This window comes from Dermochelys coriacea, chromosome 7 (genome assembly GCF_009764565.3).
Source record: "Dermochelys coriacea isolate rDerCor1 chromosome 7, rDerCor1.pri.v4, whole genome shotgun sequence".
In the NCBI taxonomy this organism is placed as follows: Eukaryota; Metazoa; Chordata; order Testudines; family Dermochelyidae; genus Dermochelys; species Dermochelys coriacea.
The window spans coordinates 125,691,125-125,715,635 of NC_050074.1; the positions used below are offsets into that span (position 1 = coordinate 125,691,125).

Here is a 24,511-nt window from a genome sequence, read left to right on the forward strand (position 1 = left end):
TGGATTGATAAATTGCTGTAGAAATAGTCAGGTCAGATATAGTACTACTCATGAGTCCTGAAAAATGTCATCTGTTCCTTTAATTGTGTTCTAAAGGCAAACCTGCCTGCACAACTAAAATACAAAGCAGGGCTCCAATTTTAAGCAGATTCCTTTTGCCCCGTTGGTTTGATTGGTTGGATACGCTCCCCTCCCTGCTTTGGCAGGGTGTAGTACATTGTGCGCTCCTGTCCATCACAGTCATCTGCATGATCGCAGAAGAGGGAGGGGGAAAGTCTGCCCATTAAGATACTCAGTTGGATTTTATAAGTTTATAGCTATGTTTTGTTTCTTTTCAGGAACTATATAATCGTGGTGCTTAGAGTGGTCTGAAAGGAACAGAAACACTTAGCCTTGAACTTCTGTTCTGCTGCTTCTTCTTGTGCCTCTGAGGTACAAAACATATCTGTAAACTTATAATCTATCAAACTGATATTCAGGGGCTTAAAAAAAAAAAAGACCCAGGCTTCATGTTCAATAGAGAGACTCTTGGGGTGGGAAATAGGAATATTGCGGTGCCAATGGACAGGTTTTTGGAGACCAGCGTTCCAGGTAGGTTGGTGTAAAACAGTTGCACTCCTCTCACTCCCCCATACCCCCCTTTCTCTTTCTCCCTGTCCCCAGAAGACACACACAGGATCCTGGGCTCCTTCAGCAAGAGGCTGCCCATAGCGATGTGCATCCTGTGTACAAATCCGGAGGAGCAGGGTAACTCCATAAACAGTAATGGCAAGGGTAAAATGAGTTAAAGGAAGAGCCCTTCAGAGCTACAGAGTGCACTGCGGATAATCAGTTGTTTCCTCCCTGCCCTCCACTGCCATGCTCCATACCCGGGCAGTCCCTAGTTATTACTGAGAAATAAATAAGTGCCTTTTATGGGCTAGATCATTTATGTCTGCTCACCCTGTATAAGAGCCCCTGGATTTTGTGAGAGCTGGGGAAGGAATGATTGTGGACTCTACAAAACAGTGGAGGCTCAATGCAAACAAATGGATTACAGCATCCAGCTATGCATAATTGCTTCAGAGCACAGCCCATTTTGCTGAGCATTAATTGCTACACCATGACTGTTGCATAGCAACAGCTGCATTTGTACAGCTAACAGCTACTGCCCCTGGATTTCTCTGCCACCCTCAGTGACAAACTGAAAAGAAGGAAAGCTAGTAGGTGCTAATAGCATCTGTGTCAGGCCAGGGAATCTACTAGGGCTACCCAGTGTACACGTGAAATTGTGTACGCAGCAGTGGAACTGGAGCCGTATGTGTGACTGGGACAGCAGAGTGAGGCAGGGATTTGAGGTGGTGCAGACCAGTAAACTAGTGAAGTATGTGCAAGAAGGGGTCATTAAAACATCTAGTTACAGCTCAGCATGAGTGGCTTCAAAGCTGGAATGACAGCAATCACTGTAACTTTCTGGGGTGAGACTAGTAATCTTAGTGCTGGAGCAGCCCATTCCCCCCAGGAGTAAATCTCTCTGAAGATCCCCTTGTTGAGTTCCTGACCAGCTGGCTGGGGCCTGTCCCCAAACATGGGTGATCCTCACAGATCCACATAAAGCTCCCGTGTTCCTAGCAGATACTCAGTCACTGTGTACTCTGGTAGCAGAACTGCATTAGCAGGGACTGTCCCTGGCCATAGCTTCTCCAGAGACCACCCTGAAAGGGTGATGCATTCTTTGTGTCCATCCAAGTAAGAAACCCCTGAGCTCCATCCCCAGAGAAAGAGGACAAGTGAGGAAAGATCCTGGAGAGAGGGTCATAGAGGTTAAGGACAGCAGGGACCATTAGATCATCTAATCTGACCTCCTGTGTAATACAGGCCATTATAATCCATCTCGTTACCCATGTGTTAAGCCAATTAACTTGTTTGGCTAATGCATGTCTTCCAGAGAGTCATCAGTCCGGGTCTGAAGCCACCAAGAGGTGGAGACTCTGCCACTTCCCTCGGGAGTTCATTCCACTGTTAAAAATGTGTGCTGGATTCTTAATTGTGCCTGGCTTCGGCTTCCAGCCCCTGCCTCTTGTTCTGCCTTTCTCTGCTAGATGAAAGAGCCCTCTACTACCCCCAGGAAGGTATTTATACACTATAAGCAAGTCACCCATCCACCTTCTTTTCTATAAACTAAGCAGGTGAATGATTCCTGTGCAGTAATCTACATAATCTGTAGGCAACCCTGCCTAAAGGACACTGGGTGCCTTCAAGAGCCCCCCAAACACAGTTTATCCCAAAGCAGGTCATACGCCCAGTCTGTTTCATGCACCATTCATGGTTCACAGTACTGCCAAAACAAAGACAAATCAGTGAGGAATGCAGCGAGGTAATGTGGAAACTACCAAGAGCCACTGTCCCCAGTAGACCCAAGAATGGAAGCAAGTAGCAGCCTGCAACTCATCTGCACCATAACGCCTATAACCCTACACTCAGCACTGAAAACTATAGGGGAACCAAAAGGACCAAGTTACCCTGCTAGATCTGCTCTGAGGAAGAGAAGAATGTTCCTGCAGGTAATGGAGAAATCTCTACCCCAAGTTCGCTCTTTGCAGCCCAGGGAGATGAGTCGCAGTTAGAGGCAGAACTACTGTTTCCAGCTGAAGAGGGGATGGGTCAGCTGGAGATGAGATATTGAAGTAAATCCCCAGGACTGAAAGTGTTGAACTGGAGAGTTCTGAACAAAGGATGCCCTGAAACAGCTGAATGGCCCTGGGTGGCTTGGGAGGGGAGCTGTCAGTTTATTGATGATAAACCACCCCCCTTTATTTATATCCTTTACAAAATGCAAACATTTTTCCTCCCTTGTAAATCTTCAAGTTAATGGAGCTAGGAGTGAACCCCGCTGGTGCCAGCTGAGTTATGGGGGCGTAAATGAGATCAGAATCAGGCCCCCAGCCTTCACACCAGGAATAAAGTAAACTATGCAAAAGCAGAAGAGAGAAATGCCCCGTGAGCTGTTAAGAATGGGAGCTTGGTACCATCTTAGTGATGCAAACATAATGTAGGCTCTGAGGACTTGCTGCTTCCCCACCCTACAGCCCAGAGAGTTATTCACACTGTGCAAAGGGGATGTAAGTCACTGCACAAGTCCAGGTTACCGAAAAGCAAGGGAGAATCACCATCTTTCCTTTCCCAGGATTAGAGCTCCCAGATTTGGCTGTTGAGGATTCATAACCTCGTCCCTGGCAAGCAACTTCAGACCACAACATGCTTTTCCTTATGCCAAGCAGATCCAGATAAATCCTGTATCTGCCTAGGGTCTTCCTTCACAAACACCATTGCTTTAACCCCCCCCCCAGACCAGTCCTAACAAGGAAGAAGTTCATTGTTTTGCCACTGTAACCACTTCCTGATCCGCCATCATCCCAGCATTCCTTTAAGCATACTTCGCTAATTCCACAGTAGGCAAAGGAGTGTGTCACACAGGTGGGGCTAGTCGGTAGCCACACCCCTGAATGTGCTATAAACTCAGGCCAGATTGCTGGCCAACTGCTTGAAAATGGCTGCCATCCTCAGAAACTGGGCTTTCAAACAGGTAAAAGAACCCATGCCTCTTCCTTGTGAAAATGGCAATAGCGTTCAGTTGGAGTAAGTACTGCTGAGCCCCTTCTCTCTGAACAGGCAGGCTGAAACCAACCCTCTCCTCTCTCTAGTTGGGGTATAAGGCTTGATTTCTCCATTGTTACTCTGCAGACTGGGGAGGGACAAGCCTGTTTAAGGGATTTGCTCTGACATGCAGTGAAAACAGTTACTATACAGAGACCTGGAGAGAGGCCAATGTTGTACCTGCGCCTTTTAGGATGTTGATTCCAGGAATCTGTGTCTCACCAATATCAGCAAACCCTGTTCAGACAGTCGCTGAAGGTAGAATGATAAAGGAGAGTAAAACTGTGTGTAGTAAAATGATACCTCTGGCGTTTGTAAAGGGAAATGATGCTTCTCTAACCTGTTAGATGTTTTCTGAAGGAGCTAAAGCGGTGGCTGAAGGAGACCTACTAAGCGTCATGTACTCACTCTTTCAAAAGTTTTTGAAAAGCCCTACACAAAACCCTGGTAAGGACCCTTGGTAACCAGGGTGCGAGACAGTCTTGTTATGAACTCAAAGCTGGCTGAGAAGTGGGAAGTAAAAAGTAGCCAGTGCTTAATCCTGGGGTGCCCAGGGATCAGTTGTTTGAAATATATTAAAGAGCTGGAAGAAAGGGTGAGGAGAGATTGAAAAGACTAAGGCTGTTCAGCCAGGCAAAGAGACGACTAAGGGGGGATTTGATAGAGGTCTATACAACCATGACGGGTGTGGAGACAGTAGGTAAGGAAGGGTTATTTACTCCTCCTCATAACACATGAACCAGGGGTCACGCAATGACATTAACAGACAGCACGTTTAAAATAAACACAAGGAGGTACTTCTCCACACAGCGCACAGCCAACCTGTGTAACTGTTTGACAGGGGATGTTGTGAAGGCCAAAAGCATAAGTGGATTAAAAAAAGAACCAGATCAGTTCCTGGAGGACAGGTCCATCAATGGCTGTTAGCCAGGGTGAGCAGGGATGCAGCCCCATGCTCTGAGTGCCTCTGGCTTCTGACTACCAGAAGCTGGGAATGGGTGACGGGATGGGTCACTGGATAATTCCCTGTTCTGTTCATTCCCTCTGGGGCACCTGGCACTGGCCACTGTCAGAAGACAGGATACTGGGCTAGATGAACCATTGGCCTAGCCCAGTCTGGCTGCTGTTATGTTCTTAAGGGGTGGGTTGTAAGATGCTGAAGTTGTAAATGAAATGATTCTGTGCGGTGGCTGAGACTAGGGAGGAGAGCGAGGAGCTTCAGAAGGATCTAACAAAGTGAGATAACTAGGAAACATGATGGCAGATGAAATCCAACCTAGACCAGTGCAGAGTCATGCATTCTGGGAAGAGCAGTGTGAGCTGCTTGCACATTGATTGGCCTCAGTATAACATCTTGAGGTTGGGAGTGCAAATACCCAAATGGGCTTTGAATTCAGCACTTGCAGTCCATTGGGAGTGTTTGCACAGACTCCAGTGGGTTTCGGATCAGACCCTAAGGGTTCCTGGGGAGAGATCACTGAAGACACCAACCCAGTGATTAGTAGCTGTAGAAAAGGGACTAGGAACCCACAAGTAACTGTGTGATGCTCACTGGGGAGTGCTCTCCAGAGCTCTCTCACATAGACCAGACACTCATTGTGTTAGCAACACACTATATTTTCTAACATGTCCAGTTACTAGCTTGACCTCTTTTTTCCCCATCTCCTACCCTTTGTCTGTCTATAAGCTCTCTGGTTCAGGAGTATTGCCTTCATGTATGTCAAGAAGAGGCCTAGTGTATTGTGGGTGTTATTGAAAATATACTAATGGCAATAGAATTCTAGGATGTATTACAGGAAACATGTATGAATCATAGGACTGGAAGGGACTTTGAGAGGTCGTCTAGTCCAGTCCCCTGCACTCATGGCAGGATTAAGTATTATCTAGACCATCCCTGACAGGTGTTTGTCCAAACCTCCCAATGAGGGAGATTCCACAACCCCCCTGGGCAATTTATTCCAGTGCTTAACCACCCTGAATGTTAGGAAGTTTTTCCTAAGGTCCCACCTAAACCTCTCTTGCTGCAATTTAAGCCCATTGCTTCTTGTCCTATCCTCAGAGGTTAACGAGAACAATTTTTCTCCCTTCTCCTTGAAACAGTCTTTTATGTACTTGAAAACTGTTCTCATGTCCCCTCTCAGCCTCCTCTTCTCCAGACTAAACAAACCGAATTTTTTCAATCTTCCCTCATAGGTCATGTTTTCTAGACCTTCCGTCATTTGCGTTGCTCTTCTCTGGACTTTCTCCAGAGAAGCCATTATTATTGTTCTCTGCCCTTCCCTTGAATCCCGCAGTGAGTGGTGATCACTCAGCCCAAAACAGGATCCAGCAGAAAGTGAGAAGAGCTGGGAACAGTAACAAAATGAATGGTGGGGGGGGGGAGTTTCCTAAAGAGAGAGGATTAAAAAGACTAGAGCTATTTATTTAGCATGAAAAGGAAATGAGGAAGAAGAGAGAAGCTAATGGCATTATTATTATTTATTTTTAATACCATGGAACCTAGGAGGGTTAGTCAAAACCAGCCCCTGCCCCCATCTAATGACACTGTGTGGCACATTATACAGGACTGACTTATGCAGGCTTCCCTCATCTGAAACCCAGGCACGGTCTAGCAGCCACACTGATTGTTTCAGACAGGAGGGGGTGAAGAGCCCGGATCCAGTTGAAATTGTTGGTGGAACTTGGGGAGTGACTTGGCCAGGCTGGGAGGGCTTGGCCATTCATTTTCCATGGGTTGTTAACAATCCCGGGCAGTCGAGCCCCTGAGGACCATGCAGGGATGGTTAGTCCATAGCGACTGCCTCCCGTCACCAGCCTCACTTCAGCATTCCCTTAGAGGTCTCCCATGCAAGTACTAATCCATCCAATTTAACCCAGGCGCTCTCAGCTCACAGGCCTATGTGATTTGGTTGTAGCTTGGACCGTGGGGAGGGAAGGGGGTTAAATGTGGGGCGTCCAGGATAACAACACATCTTGCCCTTCAAACGGGCAGGGGCTGATAGAGAGAGGCCAGGGCTAGCCTAGCACCAGTGGCCCTGATTCACTTCCTGGCTCTGCCAGAGACTCGCAGTGTGACCCCAGCTGGGCCCGTCACTTAGCCTGTCTGTAACACAGGGATAGCCTCGCAGGGGTGTTACCCATTACACTCTGTGGCGCTCAGCTCCACCTTGGAGCCATGTGAAGAGCCTTCAGGGGAATGAAAAGAGCACAGCTGTGTGATCTTCCCCAGGAAAGGCACCTGCATTCTCCAGGGCGCGGCAGGTGTGCTGAGTGGAATCCAGCAGTTCCCTCTTCCCAGAGCTTGCAGGGAGGACCCCGCCCTGGAGGGGGTGGGGGCATACGGGAACATAGGCAGATGTAAACAGGCCCCAGGTCCCTCTAGCCCAGTCTCATGTCTCTGACAGTGGTCAGCACAGCTGCTGCAGAGGACGGTGTAAGATCTCCTGAGTAGCGGGCAGGAGGAGGGCGGTAATCTTCTCCTCACATTAGGTGTGATCCTGATTTCTAAAATGAGATACTGAAACGGTGGGCTAAAAAGCAAAAGGGTCTAACTGTATGTACAGGGGGCCATCCGCGTGGAACGATAGTCCACCCTCTGCTTAGTCTGGGGCAGGTCAGCTAGCAGTAGAAGTGACCTTGCTCAGGTTAGCGTAGGGGTAACCTATGTCAGTGTTGGAGAACAGCTGGAGCTACATACATGTAGCACTATCTAGTGGTTGAAGCCATGAGACCTGGTTCTCCTCCCAGCTCTGCCGAGACTTGCTGTGCTTCCTTCTATAAGTCACCTGCCCTCGCTCTGCCTCAGCATCCTCTTCCATGCTCCCCGCACTCCCAGGAGAAGGGAGCCAGGGGTGGGTGCAGACAACAGACAGAACCTACTAGCTCTACAGCGTGTGAGAGGGGTCTGAGCCAGGGGCCCCCAGGGCGGATGTGAGAGCAAGCGTTCCAGAGACGTTCTCGCTGGGTCTAGAGAGCAGGTGCAGAGATGTCAGAGGGGCATTACTGCAGGGAGGACCAAAGGGGCTAAGAGGTTTGTAGCCACCCCTTGGATTGCATCCACCAAACTATCATCCAGCCCAGACAGTTCATACCCGAATGTAAAGGGATTGCAGAAGATGTGATGCCTCCATTAGCGCATGGGCAGATCTGTCCTTGCTGTCGGACCGGCTACCAGAAGGCTAGGGGGTGACTTGTTACTTCTAGCTTTTAAAAGGGAGAAAGGTGTTAACAAAGGAGCTATAGGCCACTTCCCCTCGTATCTGACCCCGGAGATGTGCTGGAGACCAGCCTCCAGGCTCGTTCAAAGGAATGGGTGGAAATTCAAAGAGCTGTAATTGGGAACTAGCATGGCTTTAATACTACACTGTCAAAGACTAGGACAAACATTAATGAGCCCTTAACCGCACCCCTGGTTAATCCTAATGAGTTGCCTCTGTGCAGCAGGTACGTATCGTCACCCCCAACTGAGAGATGGCTAGAGACAAGAGGAGCGTGTAGGACGATGGTCATCTAGCCGTAGGGCCCCAGAAGTCCATGCTTCTTGGGCTGGGCTTGGACAGCAGCCCTGTAAATGGCACAGCAAGTGTATGCAATGGGAGCAAACCAAAGGTGGTTGTCAATGGCAATGAGCTGCAGTGGAGAACTCGCCTGTGGGACAGGGTGTCTCAGAGGCTGGTGTTTGTCGGTTTGTTCATGGCCTCATCCAGGCGTCCTGCAGAATGGCCACAACTTGAAATCTTCCCTTTCCAATTGTGGGGCTGGGGGGGATGTCCCAGCTGACAGACAAAAGCGAAATGCAAGTCTGGGTCTGAATGTGCATAGAAGATAACTGCCAATCTCCAGAGTGGTCAGAGTGAGCTGCCAAACATATAGTGATAGGCCCCTTGCTCTGGCAAACAGATAAAGCTTTGCCTTCCTGGGTGGATTGCTTTATGTGCACACCTGGCTAAGTATCAAGGGCACTAAGGCCAGTTGCCATATGAAAAGATATACTGCTAAGGGGGAGGAGAAGGGTCTCTGTAGGTTTTACAACATAAATTCTCTGTCCTCTGCTTTGCTGACTGTTTCTCTCTTTGTCTCTCTAGTGAGGATACAGCGGAGACAATAGCAATAGATCCTAACAATCAGCCGAAGTCTCCCCTGGAAAAGTTTATGGTCCGACTGTGTACACATCACCAGAAGCAATTCATTCGTGTGCTAAACGACATATACACGGAAGTACAGCCAGGCTGCGAGGGCCAGCCATTACCTGAATCCGAAAACATGGATGCAGCTACATGCAGCTCTGGTTGTAGCCAGCAAAGCACTGAAAATTGGAAGAAGTCTGCTCCCTGTTCTGAATTGAAGCCTCTTACTTCCTCAGACTCAGAGAGAGACCCAGTGGGTCGTCTTAGCCCTCTGCGTGCTGTAGGGCAACCCTTGGAGCAGCACACAGAAGTGAAATCCATGGACAGAACGGAGAATTTCAGTACTGCTTTCAAAAGAGACTTCTCTGAACTCTCCGCTACTAGAACTAGTTCTGTTAGTCCAAAGGATAGTTCCACCCAAGGATACCTCACCACTTCGAACTCTTCCTCACTGCACTTCCATCCTGGCACTAGGAGCCCGGAAGGACAAACCACTGGACAGGAGCAAGAGACTGGTGTCAGAAAGTGTGAGGATGACAAAGACCAGATCCAAGGCAAGACCTTAGCAGACAGCTACATTGCTGTAAAAGTGGCCCATGTGAACGGCAGTGAGGACAGCTCAGACAGCTGCCTGGGATCTCAGAAGAACTCTTTCAAAGCTTTACCAGAAGAGGGTTGGGATTCAGGGTTTCCAGTGAACTCTCCTAGAAGAGCTGACAAAGAGAACGCTTTACAGTGCAGCTCCAAAGCATCTTTGCATCAGGATTTAGAAACAAATGAAGAAGATGCAAGACCAAAGCAAGAAAACCATCTCCATACCCTGGGAAAGACTAAGGGGGGCTACCACACACATCCTGGCGACAAGAATCCATGTGAGAATTCCAAAGACGGATGGATGGCCCCTGCACCAGTGCCAGTGATGCACAAAGCCTCCAGTGGGCGCTCAAGAGCTAAAACAGGGTCCTCATCCGTCAAAACAGCTCGGAAGAACAAAAGGGCATCAGGACTGAGAATAAATGACTATGACAACCAATGTGACGTTGTCTATATCAGCCAGCCAATAACTGAATGCCACCTGGAGAGCCAGCGGTCAGTGTCGTCCCGGAGGACAGCTCGGAAGAGCACCCGCGGGTATTATTTCAATGGTGAGTGCTGTGAGCTACCAACTGTCCGCACACTGGTGAGAAGCTCCCGAGTGGAAGAGAGAGGAAATGGTCCGGCCCTGAGGACGGAAGCATTAGTGAGCGCTAAGCAGAGCCCGGTGCTCTCTGGAGGTGAGCCTTCAGAGGCAGCCCAAGAAGCTGACAAAAGAGCTTCCCTCAGGCTCCTCCTGTCCAAAGGGGCTCCCCCCAGCAGAGAAGCTAACGAGAGAGCAGAAAAGGAGCCCACCGAGGGCGGCTCGCTGAAGTCAAGAGAAGCTGCTTACACTGAGCCACTGCTGGCTCTGTCTGCTCCCTCCTGCCCTGACGCCGCACCAGAAGGCGGCTCGGCCACCACGCAGCCTCTAGCCATCGGCCCCTCTGCTGCTGAAGGAAGTGAGGAGAGGATGTGCCAGCCACTGGAAGAAGTGGAGGCTAATGTTCTCCAGCAAGCTAGCAGCAGTGCTGACCTCTCTGGGGGCTGTGGGCCCACAGAAGACAGCAGCGGGGAGGCTGCAGATTTGACATCTCTTTCTCTGCTAGAAGCTGCTAGTAGGGAGGAAGCTTCTCCATGCTCAGAAATACAAGCTGTTCCGGCGCCTCCTGCCAGCCTGGACCCCACTCCTCCTTTGCAGCTTCCTACCACTGTGGACCTAGTGCTTCCTACCGGTGCAGACCTGGTGCACCATGCAGAGCCTCCTGCCAGCATGGACCCCGAGCCTCCTGCTGGACTAGACGTGGAGCTGGCTGGGGCACTTCCTGGAGAGCCCCCAACTAGTACAGACCTGGAGCTTCCTGCCATGCTCCCTGCCAGCATGGACCTGGAGCCTCCCATGCAGCCCCCTGCTAGCTTGGAGGCTGAGGCCCCTGCTAGCTTGGAGGCTGAGGCCCCTGCTAGCTTGGAGGCTGAGGCCCCTGCTAGCTTGCAGTCTGCCGATGTGACCAAAAGCATTCCTGCTGACCCAGAAGCTGACGTCAGGGAGGTGCAGGAAGACCCACCTGAGCCAGGGGAGGCCATGCCAACTATTGCAGAGCTCAGTGGAATCTTGGCAGGTGAGACTGCACCAGATAGCAGCAAGCTGTGTGATAGCGAAAATGGCAATGGCGAAATGCCACCAGGACCTGACACTTCAGAAACGGATGGCAAGGGGACAGTCTTGTCCAAAGAAAATCCAGAGAAGAAGCAAAAGAAAGGCAGGAGAGTGCACGTAGCATCAGACCGGCGTCTCCGCAGCCAGCAATTCCATCCACCCACAGAAGGCAGAGCTGAAAAGTCCGGTTCTTCCACCTCTCTGCAGCTTCCTTGTCTTCAGATTAAGCTTTCTAAAAGTCCCGGTGCAAAACGTTTTAGGAGGGAGGTGCACCTTGATGGAGCAGCATCCGTGTGCTTCCCAAAGGATTGCTTCCACAAAACACTGCTGAAGAACATCCAGGGCCCAGGCACTGGGAGTGTCCTGGAGAGAGAGCCCATGCAGCAGGGAGGAGACGAAAATGGCATTACTACTAGGCAAACTTACAAAAGCATGTTGGCAAAAGATGGTACAGTGGAGAGAGAAGGGTCATCGAAAGATGCCCTCCCTGCTAACGCCAGCCATAGTAAGTCAGGGGAGATGCTTGAGATCTGTGTAGAGGCTAATTCTGATAAGAGAAGTGTTCTACTTCCCAGGGAAAGTGGAACAGGTGTACAGGATGCAGAGCAATCGGATGAGAAACCAGGTGATGTGGAGAACCCAGACAATGCTGTAGATGCTGGAAAGGTACAGTATAAAGATCTGACTGATTCGCCTACAGGTCACAGTAGTAAAAGTGGAAGCAAACACATCCCATCAAAGACTTGGAAGCATAAAAAGTTGGCCCACCCAGTTTACAACTTGAGACACACCCCTACCCCTGTGGACACTGCAAAAAAGAATATTCCAGGAAAGGAAGTTTTGCAAGCAAATCCAAACCAGAAGGAAGAATGCAGTTCAGGGAACAAAGACCCCAGAGGTTTGAAGGAGGTGGACACAGTGGCTGAGGACAAACCAAAGTTTGTGGAGTGGTGTGCTGAGGAAGAGAATCAGGAACTTATTGCTGACTTTAATGCCCAGTATGTGAAAGTTCAGAAAGGATGGATTCAGCTGGAAAAAGAAGCACAGCCAGCTCCCAAAGCAAAGAACAAAGCTGACAAGCTGAAAGAGATTTGGAAAAGCAAGAAAAGAACCCGGAAATGTAGAGCGGCTCTTGAAGTTCAAAAGCTTTCCCCTGTCCAGATGCTGTTTATGAAGGCCTTCAAGTTGTCCAACATTTGCCGGTGGTTCTTGGAGACAACTGAAACCAGATCACTAGTCATTGTGAAGAAACTCAATACCCGTCTCCCAGGAGATGTTCCCCCCATCAAGATCCCCCTGCAGAAGTATTGCTCTTCCAGCCTGTATCCCAGCTCACTGCAAGCTGAACGCTTAAAAAAACACCTCAAGAAATTTGCTGCAACTACCCCTGCTAAAAATAACTTGAAGAATCAAAAGTTATGGGCCAGGCTTCGGGAGAATGCTGACAGTATGGAGCCTGGGGAAGCTGCCAGTCCCAACCAGATGCCTCCTTGTGAGGCTAGCTCAGAAGAAGCTGGTGAAGACAGAAACATGCAGCCCCCTCCAAGTCTGCCAACGCAGGCCAGCACTAGGATCCTGCGGAAATACTCCAATCTGAGGGGCAAACTGCGAGCCCAGCACCGCCTGGCAAAGAATGAGAGAAAGGGGGACAGTGCTGCTGATCATCCTTCAGTAGAAAGTAAGCAAAGCCGGAAAAGTGTCTGCATCAACCCACTGATGTCTCCAAAGCTGGCCTTGCAAGTCAAAGCAGATGTGTTTCCTGCTAAGTCCATGCGAGCGGAAGCAGCAGTGAAGGGAAGAAAAGGGAAAAGCAGGTCCCAGGAGGACTCCTTGCCCAAAGATGACCCTCAGCCTGGCAGAAAGAAGAGAACGCTGCGGGAGAAGAGCACTGTACCAGAGCTGTCTCGCTCCTCCAGTAAAGACAGCCTTCCAGCTAAAAAGGGCAGCAAAGTAAAACATTCCGAGGTTCCCCCGAAAGCTCCTGCTACCAGAAAGCAGGCTGCCATGGAAAGAAGCATTAAGCTTGAGAAAAAGGTATCTTCGAAAGAGAAGAGAGTCCCAAAACGGCAGCTTGGCAAAGGCAGACTCCCCATCCCTAAAGTCAAAGAGAACCCCGTCAAAAGAGCTGCACCCCCGCCCAGCCAGGAAGGGCTCACAAAATCTGCAAAGCCGAAACTGATGGGAGAGCCCTCTACCAGGTCACAGAAAGCAGCCGATAAGAAGCCCAGCAGTGGGAAAACTCTGACAAGGTCTATGAAGAAAATTCAAGAGAGCAGCACGTCCCAGGGCAAGAGAAAGTTAAGGGCAAAAGTTGACTGTTCACACAGCAAGCGAACACGACTGGATGCAAAATAACCAAGAGAATGGTAGCCATGTAAAACTGTTGTATAGTAGTAACCCTTGATCATGCATTAACTAAAGCTGCTTTTATAAGCTGTAGCAAGCCTTTAAAAATCCGCAGTTAAAGGATTACACCCGTGATTTTAGGCATCAGAAGGTGTGTCTCAGACAGAGAGGAGAGCTGTCTGTCTCTACTGTTGAGGAGGGAAGTTACTGCAATTTGAATGTTCCTTGGGTTTTAAGCTTGGAACCAGGCAGTTTTAGTTAAAAGTACAGTGCCTTATTTATCATTTTTAAACAAATAAATAAAAAAGCTAGTCTGTGTGATTTAAAGGCTTGCATTTTATACTTGATGCACAAGCACTTGTACTGTAGCAGAAAGGAAACCACCTTCATGCACATAAAGTAGCTTTCAGCAGCCTTTTGAGGGGCGTGCACACAAACTCTTCCCTTTGCATTAAACATCCTGACTGTTTGTTTGTGAGTGACATTGGAAGCAAAACCAAAAGCATTTTTCTTCTAGCCAGAGAGGGTAGGGGTAATTGGTCATTACTCCGTTCATTAGCAGCAGGTGGTGGGCTAGACGGTTGGTAACTGTTTAAAGATATTAATTGTTGGCCACTTGTGTATAATTTATGGTCTTTAGGGTTAGACAGCTACTTCTACTCTGCTGCTTTTTAAGCCTTGAGGTAGTGTGGTCTGATCAAAACCGACGTGGTAAAGGGGTTACTGCTTGGAATATTGGTGCTAGTTCGGTAGCATCTCCCGCTGTTTGCAGGACAGTGGGCTGAACTCATCCTTGGGGATCTCCAGTACATCAGGGGTGAATTGGTCCCACTGTGTCTGACTGTTGGGCAAAACGCCCTCTCCGATCAGCATTTTGTTTCATAGCACCTCTCCATGTGGATTTCTACTTTCTATGACAGTAGCTTTTCACTCATAATCGGGTATTTTCCTTCCTGTGAAAAGCCAGCGCAGATTTCCACTCATTATTTAGTCAGTCTGTGTGAAAGGGAAATCTTTAGTCTCCCCACATTGTCTCCCCAACTCCCACAGAACACCTGTATTTTAAGGCAAAAATTTTTTATGTTGTCTTTGAATAATGCTGAGATTTAAAGTATCAGATTCTTTTTTTTTTTTTAATTAACTTCAATCTCATTTTAAAATAAAGTGAAGCTGTTTTGGTTCCTGCCAGTGTTGTGGTGTGCTGTAGAGTCTAGGATCGGATAGTTCTCCTCACTGTCAGAACAGCCCAGGCAATCTGTACACCCCGCCTTGCACTGGCTTGCAAACATATCCTTGAAGGTCTAATCAACACAAACCATGCACTGCTTAAAGGTCAAGCAATAGTTTCCAGTGGAGAAACACTAAGAGTAACAGCTGATACACAGGAAAACCATTAGAAATGCAAATAATCATATTCCCACAGCAGACACTGGCGGTGGAGCTAATTGGGACGGAGGTGGGGAGTTTTATATTGAAAATCCCCCCTCCCGCCTCTTGTGTAAGCAGCTGTAAGATGATGGCGTCAGCTCCCACTCTGTGCCTAAGTTTAAAAGCTCAAGGCCAGCCATTTTATTTCAAAATCTCCACTTCAAGCTGGTACAAAAGAAGGGCTGTTTGCGCAAGTTTCTAAGCAAACTTCCTTCCATTCACTAGGTTCAACACCTGAAATCTGATTGTGAAGGCTCTGAAATCTCCTGACCTTTGGAGAATAGCTTCCAGCTGCCATTGTCCTAGCAAGATCTGAATATACATGCATATCTTTGTTATAATAACCAACTTAAACTAGGCCCTCCCCTCAGAGAGCTTTACTGTCTGCAGAGAAAAGCATGCCTTTTGGGGTGTGGAGAGGGCTGCGTTGCAGAGGAATTGATTTTCACGGTTAGCGTTGAACCTCAGATAACAAAGCTCATTATTGGAGACAGAAAGTGGATAATTAATTGTCTTTAATCTCTTGCTGGATCCATTTAGCACAGGGGATGAAACTAAGCATTGGAGACTCCACAGCACTCTTTCCAGTGCAGTAGTTCACGCCCCATGTTCTGGAGAGTGCCATGTGCTGAGACGGGTGGGCACCTGCACCAGGGGTGCTGCAGCCACAGCCCAGGGTCATGTGGGCTTGGAAATCACTGATCTTTAAGGAGCTGTTATTTTTTAAATCATGCTGAATAAAGTAAATGCTGGACAGTTATTTTGTGGCTGCCAGGCCTGCCAGCCCTGTACAGGTTAATATGAAGTTATCAATTACTTTTATTTTACTGTGCATATTAAATATGTCAGGCATTGCAACAGAACAGATCTAAAGGCATTTAAGGAGAGGGCGACTGTACCTGCAGGTGAAGGATTGGTCCTCAGCTGTTAAAGGGGAAAGCTGGCTCTCTTTTATTTTTATTTTTATTCTGATCTAGAATCTTCTTGTTTTCTGTAGTCTGGGCTTCTTTCATAAAGACACACTCTGTGTGTGTGTGTGTGTGTGTGTGTGTGTGTGTGTGTGTGTGTGTGTGTGCGCGCGCGCGCAGATCTCTCTTGTCTGTGCGCTATCCAACTTCATGCCAATAAACCCTTTATCCTCCCTATCATTTTTCTCGTGTATGCCAGAGTGTAAAGAAAAGTTGGTAGGTTCTATGAGGTTAGAATTTCAGAGCATTCTCCTAGTCATGTGTAGCCTTCACAACCTGCAAGGAACTGTAGACTAGTTTAATGTCCAGCTTCAGGCTGGGGAGTGACAAATATGAGAACAGTGAGCTGAAACAGCACTTCTGGGCAGCGGAGTGCTGCAGATCGCCTGTTAAGTCTCCAAGGCTAGCTACACATGCTTGTACCATGGCCGTGATGGCTGGGCTCTAGGGCATGGTTCTAGCACTCACGGTTCCTGCGATAGCTTGTCACTGGTTCAGGTCAGCTCGCTGTCTGCCCTGCCTTTGGCTTAGTTCCCTTTTTACGGGAGAAGGAAGCATTTGCCCAGCAGATTCTTGAGGGCACTGTTTGACATTGCCCAGGGGCCTGGCCACGTTACTCCTGGCATATTTGGATTAGAGTCTGACTGGGATGAGAGACTGGCCAGTGTGCCCATCTTGCGAATAGGACAGCCATGCCCACCTGCCAGTGGTGCCCAGCTAGGACACAGTCACTGGAAACAGGGGAGACTCTCTTCCCAGGTGGCTACAGTAAGAAAAGAAAAGAAAATCTTCCTGTCTCCCCTGCAGGCCTCTGACTGTGTCCTTTCACCTCCCCTTCTCATGAGGGGGTGGAGTGTGTGTGTGTGTGTGTGTGTGTGTGTGTGTGTTCAGTGCTGAGAGGTTTAAGAGAAGGCAGCCCAGAACTCAGAGCACTAAGCCCTGCCGGGGTACACAGTACTCAGCAGTGGAAACACCACTGGGGCAGCTGAAGGCAACACTGCTGAGCCATGCCTCACCGGGCGGGGTGCATTGCTGCCGTGGGCAGAGGGGTCAGATACACACAGCTCAACACAGGCTAGGAGTACGGGTGTTTGTCACGTGGGTCCAAGCAGCTCCTAGACCTAGAGCCTGTGTCCGAAGATGTTACGGGAAATGTTGGTGTCCCCCAATAGATATGAATGCTCAAAGCAGGGGCCCGATCCAACACCCAGTGAAGGCAGTGGAAAGACGCCCTTTGCTTTTAATGGGAGCTGGATTATCGGCAGTGTGTTAATCAGGAGTTGTACATATTGTGTTTAATGTGGGAGTGTCTAGCTCTAGCCTGTAGGGACAGTGTAGGGGAAGGGAGGGTAGGGCTAGTGGACTGTGTGTATGTGTGGGTGGGTGTGTACACACATTTGTGTCTGTAGAAATGAGGAGAGAGGATGCAAAAGGAATTTCAGGTCTTTCAGCTGCAAAGCAAACCCTATTTATTTATTTATTTATTTGAGAGTGAGACTGGGACACGTGGGTCAAAGCCCTGCGTATAGTCGGTGAAACACGGAGCCAGGCAGGCTGCTGTGCCTTGAAGGTTGCCCTGAGCGGCTGGCGGGGCCCGGGACTATTCCATACCTTCGGAAGGGCCAGGCTGCACCATTCCAGCATTGATGTAACCTTCCTGGTGCCTCTCCAATGGCAGCTCCTGTCCCTGTGCCAGTCAGGGCCCGCAGCTGGCTTTCTCGCTGCGTTAACCCTACAGATGCTGCCCTTGGAGGGGCGTGGGGCAGACGTTACCATTTGCCACAGCTGCCCCACGCTGGTTCATTTGGAAGCTTTCAGTCGTTTGGGTACCCTCAGTGCTAACTGTGTGAGTCTGAGAATGTAAACCCTCCAGCTCAGAGCGAGTTGCTGTCCCCGCCCCACAACAGCTCGCAGCTATTTACCAGCAAGCGTTCGCCCCCAGCGCCTGCTCGCTCTCCTCTGAACCTCACGCTCACTCCCAGCACATCTGCATCACAAGCAAGCAGCCCAGACATTAACGCAGCCAGAGCTCTCCGCTGCCATTCCCAGACACAGCTCCCGCTCTGGCTCTGCAGCCTGGCCATGTGGGCCTGTGTGCCTGGAGCAGCCTGGCTGCAGAGCGATTAGGCCCCAGCTCTTCCTCAGGGCCCAGGCAGCCTGGCTGGCTGCAGGCCAGGGAACCCTGGTCCAGCCAGGAGGCCCCTTCGCCCTCTCCTCTCTCACCCAGCCCAAAGGGCAGGAGTTGGACTTTAGCAGCTCTCCTATGGAGCTGTTTTGCTGACTCAGCACACCACCTTAGCTGTCCCTCTCGGCCCTGGCCAGAGACGCTGTAGGGGCTAGCCCCATGGACTGAGCAGGGCATTGAAACTTGTAGATGTGTGTGGAGTGGGGCCTGGAGTAGCCCCAGCCTCCCGCACGCATGTTCTTGTGGAAGGAAAGGCCAGCGAAACCCTGGGCGTTCTCTGCCAGCACACCCAGGGGCTGATGGCCGGGAGGGGTTACAGGGGGACCTGGCCAGTCAGGAAGTGGCCATGACAGGACTACAGGCCACCCAACGCTGTGGACCCTTCAGTCATGGCCAAGCAGTTAGCCTTTGGGCGGAGACAGCAGCATCCCCTTGCTGGTCCCAGAGCTGCAGACAGTCCTCTTAACCAGCACAGTCGCTGTCCACGTGGGCTGTGTGGGCTTTTAGTGCGAGGAAAACCCACAGGGCATTCTCTGTCCCCATTGCCATGGACTCCTGCTACGGCTCAGTGCTCTGGGGGGAGACACACAAACGTGTACGCTCCCCTGTCCACCTCTCATGGGTCGCTGGGTGCAAGCTGACATTTACACCTGTAGCCACCACAGCTTCCAAAGTGCAGAGTCGAACTCGTCATTTGGCGGGCACTGGGCTCTGGCTTTCTTTGGCAATTCTGGGGCAGGGATGAACTAGAAACCGCAGGGTCTGTTTTTTCCTGTGTGCCACCTGTTTGACAGAGCTATGTGGGCAGCCAGGCCTCAGGTGTTAGCCTCTCTTTTCCCCCCGGCCATCTTTGCATCACTCTGTTCCTTATCTCCCCTTGGCGCAGGCCTGTAATGTACTGTTGTGGGCTGGAGATTCGACATGCACCCAGATGATACTGTACAGAACCTGTCTGCCTATTGTTAATTAGGAACACGTGCTCCTCCTATCTACTCTGTGCATCCTGACGGTGCACGTGAGTGGGCTGGCCGTGAGCTTTCTGTGGCCACCAGCTCCAAATTCCTGCAGCATTCACAGAGTGAAGACACAAGGAGGATGGAGCTGATGTTGGTTAATGGATGATGATAAGCAGTGTGTTTGACTGCCTTCGTTCCATGCCTGGCCTGGCCTGCGACTCTGCGCTCTCCTCTTACATCTGCTGTAAGGCCACTCTCAGCTCTCCAGCCTTGGGACTTCTCATCTTAACAGTCTGCTCTTCCATCTTCCCCAAATCCCACCGTCTGGCCTATGCAGAAAGCTGCAGCTGCCACAAGGACACATCACCCCCATCTTCAAACACCACTCTGATTCTCCTTAGGTTGGGATCCATCACAAAATCACCATCCTGGGGTTCACTAAAAGACACTCTCCTCGGCTGGCCCCAGACCTTCTTCTGCACCTTTCCTGTTAGTCTAGCACTGGCCTCCCTTGCTTTCCAACTCCCTTCAGATGAACTCAATACTTCTCTGCAACTCCATCCATCTGGAACAGCCTCCCGGGATATTTCCACCACATCAACTGGCCAGTTTTGGTCACATCTCCTCTTTAAATACCTCTTCTCTGGCTAACCCTCCTATTGTTCTCCCTTTCCAGTTGGTTCAGTTTATTCTCCATGTAGTGTCTTTAGCCCCACTGCATCTGTAACGTAGCATCTTACAGGGAATGGCTTGGTTTGCAATGTGTGTGACAAGCACTTTGCTGAATTCAAGTGAGATTTGTCCTGCATGTTTACATCAGACCCCAAAGCACAGCTAGGACTCTGAACTGCTTCCAACAGCTGCTCCTAGCTGGGAGATGGTCCCTGGTAGGGAGTTTCTCTCCCGGCAGGGGTGGGTTATCTGTGTGTACACCTTTCCCCGCCACACACTTGTACCCACCACTCTAAGGTTTACTGTGTAAAGAATGGTATTGCTCTGTTTGGACACCTCCCCCACAAGCCACTTTGGTAGCACCGATTTACCAGGAATTTTTGGAAAGAGCTGCCAGTCGTGTGGTAAGAGTTAGGACCAAACTTTCCCAACTGTCGTGTTTTGTCCTGGAAACCCCCAGAGGGAAAATCTTTTCCTGCTGTTCCCTGGCTGTTAAATGTTTGATGGGATGGAGATTGTCTTCGGCCCCCAACTATCTTTGCACCTTTGGCAGGTGAACAAGGCCCAGGACCTGCCCAAATTTCAGCTCTTTGTCCCGGTAGATTGAACGATTGGAATTACTGTCATTTGTGAGAGCTCTGTCGCCACCACTGGGTGCAGCTGTGAGGAATTAAAACAATCGGAAAAGAATGGGACCTCGTTTTTGCTGAGCTGTTTTTATCCCTGGTAGTGGAAGGTCCGTTCCCCATCCCCCGTGACGCATTGCACGCTCACCTAAAGGAGCCAGTCACACATGGGGCCAGGTCATTAAAACCAAGGCAGAGAATGGGTCACTGCCCCATTGAGTTACATTCTCCTTGTCATTGGCTCCTCTCAGTCTGAACGTCCCAGCCCAATTTACTGATTGTGCAGTATGTCCAAAATGGGCTGGACCTAGCTGCCTTTGATGCCAGCGCATCCGCACACCCGAACGCAGGCTTCCGCACACAGCACACCCGAATGCAGGCAGGGCCTCCCGGAGGCTGAACGTAGAAAGTCCTGGCTTTGTGCAGCTTGGAGCTCTGCAAACCAGGGGCGCTTAGTTGGGCCCAGCCCTTTGCTCAGCATGATGTCCCTGTGCTGCTCGTACGCTTCCCTTTGCTAAGCCTTTAGCTTGGGGTTGTGACATGAGTCATCTGGGCTAAGATGTTCTCAGGAGCCGTAGTCTGCATTGTGATCATCCCTAGGCTTGGAAGACGTTATGGTCTCCCCCGCCTCACCATATTGGACTTCCCCTCATTCAAGAGCACATCTGTTGCCTTCCCTTTAGGCCAGGGGCCAGGGTATTGGGTATGTCTCTGGGCACGTTGGCAGTTTCCAGGTCCTGGCAGTCTGAGAACTTGAGTTGCAAGGTTTTGATGGCCTCTGTTGACCCTTTCAGCACGTGGTCCCTCCAGTTGTGGTTGGTTTCTAAGCGTCTGTGTGTAAGAGTACCTCTCTCTGTATAAATGACCGGTGCTGGGTAAAGTAACCAGGAGCTAGCCATTGAAATGTGGAGCTCCTTGATAAGCTTTTGGGGCAGGCTGAGGCATTTCCTCCCACTTGGAGTTCACAAAAACTAGGCTTGTAAATAGTTTTTATATTTATTTTGTGTTCTTTCTGCAGCTCAGTGTTCCAAGTGCCGGTGGGTGGCTGCAGAGGGCCATTGCCTCACATAGGACTCAGCTCAAGACAAGCACCAGGCCAGTGTCCTGTTCTGGTGGGATGATTTTTTTTTAATGATGCAACATTAAAAAGTCAAAGCATTTAAATATTTTTCTTCATCTCATCTTTTAAAGCTGGTCATGGCTAGTCGGCAGGACCTGGTTCCTCACATGGCCGGCTGGGCTCTGGACTCAGTAGGCTGTGGCACCATAAGCAATAAGATTCTTAGTAATAAGTTCAAGTCAGTAAAACTGAGTCTCCAGGGGCCATGGAGGGGCAGGGGAATCTTGCTGCAGATTGGTTTGCCTTTGCATGGGGACCTCGTAGCTTAGAATCACTGTTCATGGTTCTGTGTGCACTGTCTCCTTATGAGAGGGAATCACGAACCTGATGGCCGGGCTGGACCCGACACAGGCTGGGGGAGTCCAGGGAGGAAAGCTGGCAACGGGCTTGTATTCCAGTGGGCATCTGACTGGGGCAAAGCCCCTGATTATTTTAGGAATCCGCTAAAATGGCCAGGACAGACCAAGCTACTTATTAGCCTGTTGCAACTTAGGACCTCTTAACTAACGTCCCCATCTTGTGTCTGCTCTTCTGATTGTGGAAAACGTAATTCCACAGGCACAGAGGAGGTGACCTGCCCACCGGGTTCTTGTGTTGTGCTGATATTCTTAAGGCATTTAGCCAGACTTCCTCGTGACCTGCCCAGGATGGCTCCCAAATGCCCCCTGGCTCTTTGCTAGTAGCTTTTGAGGATTTTGTTCTAGGGTTTTGTATTTATAAATGTGTTTAGAATTTTTTTCACTCTTTTTGTCCTTGATGTATGTCTTGGTTCTAGCCCCCAGGCAGAGCAAACCTAGCCCCAAGCTGTCTGCATTGGCGCATATCAGTTAGGTTGGATCGTCTCGTGCTTCTATTAATTTAACTTCTGATTTTTTTAGACAGCGAAATCTTATGAAAGCTCCCAAACTTTTGTTTCCTGATATTGGTTTTCTTGGTCACATAGGACTCTCCCCCGCGCCCCTCAAACTTCCTCCTTCGGGACATTGTAGAAACCAGTAATTTTCCCTTTTAAAGTGTTTGACAACTTTGAAATGGTAGTTCCTTTTTAATAACAAAAATCTGCATCTACATCTGCTACCCTTGTAGAACTTTGTAGTTTCCCCATGACACTGATATGAGAAGCCCAGGACCATACAAGTCCCCTGCCACCCCCTGTCTGGTACTGTATGTATGAGCCTAATCAATGTGAACTTGAGAAAAGAGCTATGAGAACTATAGACTGGTGACTGTATAGGTTTGAGGATCTGGCTTGGATCTGCATTTCCGTTCTGTTCTGGGTCTTAGGAAATACTTCAGCGTGACTGAAGAAAATGAAATGTCTGCTGTGAATTGCGGGTCGGAAGTGTTGAACAAGGTTTTCATTTGCTAATGTTTACATACCTCACCTGAAGAACCTTGGAAAGTGTATATAACAAAATAAAATTATATTGAGTTGCTTTAAAACAATACATAGAGCTATAAGAACTGGAGTGATCTGAATTGTGTCTCAAGTCTCTGAATAGTGACATTGTGAACTCTGTGTTCCTGTGTTTTATTTCCTGTTCGACTCTGGGAGAAGTTGTGTTCTTGTTACTGGTTAAACTCCTTCAGGATTCCCACCACCTTGTTTTCTTTTATTCCTTAGACGTTGATAATGACCCAACGAGCTTTCTAAAGGTCCTTATTTTATTGCAGCTTATTAAACTTCCCTTTGATATCGAAGCCTGCTTGGTGTGGTAACTGGGGGGTGAGTGGATGGGTCTGGCGGGTGTCAAGTCTCTTCAAGTTCCTGACTCCTAGCACCTGCAGAAAAAAATCACCCTAGCTCTCCTGCTTTTCTTCTGGTGCTATCCCCTCAGCCATGCGTCCCACCCTCACCCACGCCGTGGGAGCTGGGCGTGGTGCTGATTTCATGGGGCGAATGGCACGGGACGTGACTGGGGCCCAGCCAAGACCACAGCAATGGCAGGCAATCCCTGAATCACCAGCAAAGTCCAATGTAACCCCCATGTGAGTGAGGCCTCCTTCCCAAGGACGTGCCAGGCCCTTGCCAGTGCCTTCTCAATAAAGCACACGGGGCACGAGCACTGGGGTTTTTAAACATGTGTGAGCGAAAGGATCCCTCCCCGTGGAACATGAACAGGGAACAGCCAGGGGCTGCTGTCAGCGAGCACAGCAGTTCTCTGGGCGCAGCCAAGCCCTACCCTGACCCTTCGGTGCTGGTAAAATCGCTGGTGGCCCTGCGCTGACGGGGGGTGGGAGCTGGGAGTGTCCGACCAGGGACAGGATATTGGTGCAGCTGTGAACCCCCCACGAGCTGCGGGGCCCAGCCTAGAGGACTCACCAATTCCAAGGGTTTCTATACAGGGAATAGGGCCCGACGCGGGTGGGTGCTGCAGGCCCACAGCCACTGGCATTTGCATTAGGACCTGCCCAGCTCATGGCTGGGCCAGCGGGAGTCTCAGGGCCCAGGCTCCTGCTCTCGGCTTGGCCCTGCATCCAGGAAGTTCTCTGCGGGGCCCAGCTCCAGCACCCACCCTCCGTGACTGGGGCTGTCCTGCTGGGAGCCTGCATGGTCCTCCCATGAGTCATCTTCCCATGGCCCCTTCTGTGCCTCACCCCAGCTCCCCTCTTGCAGCACTTCATCAGGCTCTGACTCCCAAGCCTTGGGCCTCCCCAGCCCCTACGCCAGCAGGGGCAGGTGCGAGGGGTTGCTGCACCTGGCTCACCCCAGCTACTCCTGTCTCATGCTGCTGCCCTTGGTTTCTGCTCCCAGCACCACCCCTCGGCCATGTGCCCCTGGGGTAGGGGCTGTTTTGTGACGTGTATCCCTGGAGCCTTCTGCGGCTCTTGATATCCCTAATCCTCTCACCCCAGCCCCGTGTTTGAGTGAGACCCGCATCCCGGCCAGCGTGTCTGGGCTGCCCTACTGTGTGCACGCCCACAGGCTGCGTGCCACCAGTGCCGCCATTGGGGCTGTGTGCCAAGGATGCGGCCCGTGGAAACCGCTGGGGACCGGGCAGTGTTCCACATGGAGCTGCGGGCTGCAGCGGGACGGGTCCTGGGTGGGGATCCCAGCTCCATTGGTGCCTAAACTGGGCCAGGGCACGCCCCTTCCATGGCGCTGGAGGGCATCCTACGACAGGGGACCAGCCCGATGCTGCTAGCAAGAAAGATGAGACCAGCCGGCATCTCTGAAGGAATAAATGTCATGTTCACGTGGAAGACAAAGCGACAAG

At 50.2% G+C, this 24,511-nt stretch overlaps 1 protein-coding gene across 3 annotated transcripts; it reads left to right on the top strand.

Annotated features, from left to right (window-relative positions):
• The first annotated feature begins 463 nt into the window (after window positions 1–463).
• LOC119858310 lies at window positions 464–22,994 on the top strand. Of its 3 annotated transcripts, none has more exons than XM_043519387.1 (3): window positions 464–591; window positions 8,721–10,233; window positions 10,264–22,994. In XM_043519387.1, the coding sequence occupies exons 2-3, from the start codon at window positions 8,788–8,790 to the stop codon at window positions 13,345–13,347; spliced, it is 4,530 nt and encodes a 1,509-aa protein (XP_043375322.1). In that variant the 5' UTR covers window positions 464–591; window positions 8,721–8,787; the 3' UTR covers window positions 13,348–22,994. The 3 variants fall into 3 exon arrangements, with proteins under 3 accessions (XP_043375322.1, XP_043375321.1, XP_043375323.1); XM_043519386.1 differs by lacking the exon at window positions 464–591 and adding an exon at window positions 3,449–3,565; XM_043519388.1 differs by lacking the exon at window positions 464–591 and adding an exon at window positions 5,873–5,990.
• The last annotated feature ends 1,517 nt before the right edge of the window (window positions 22,995–24,511 follow it).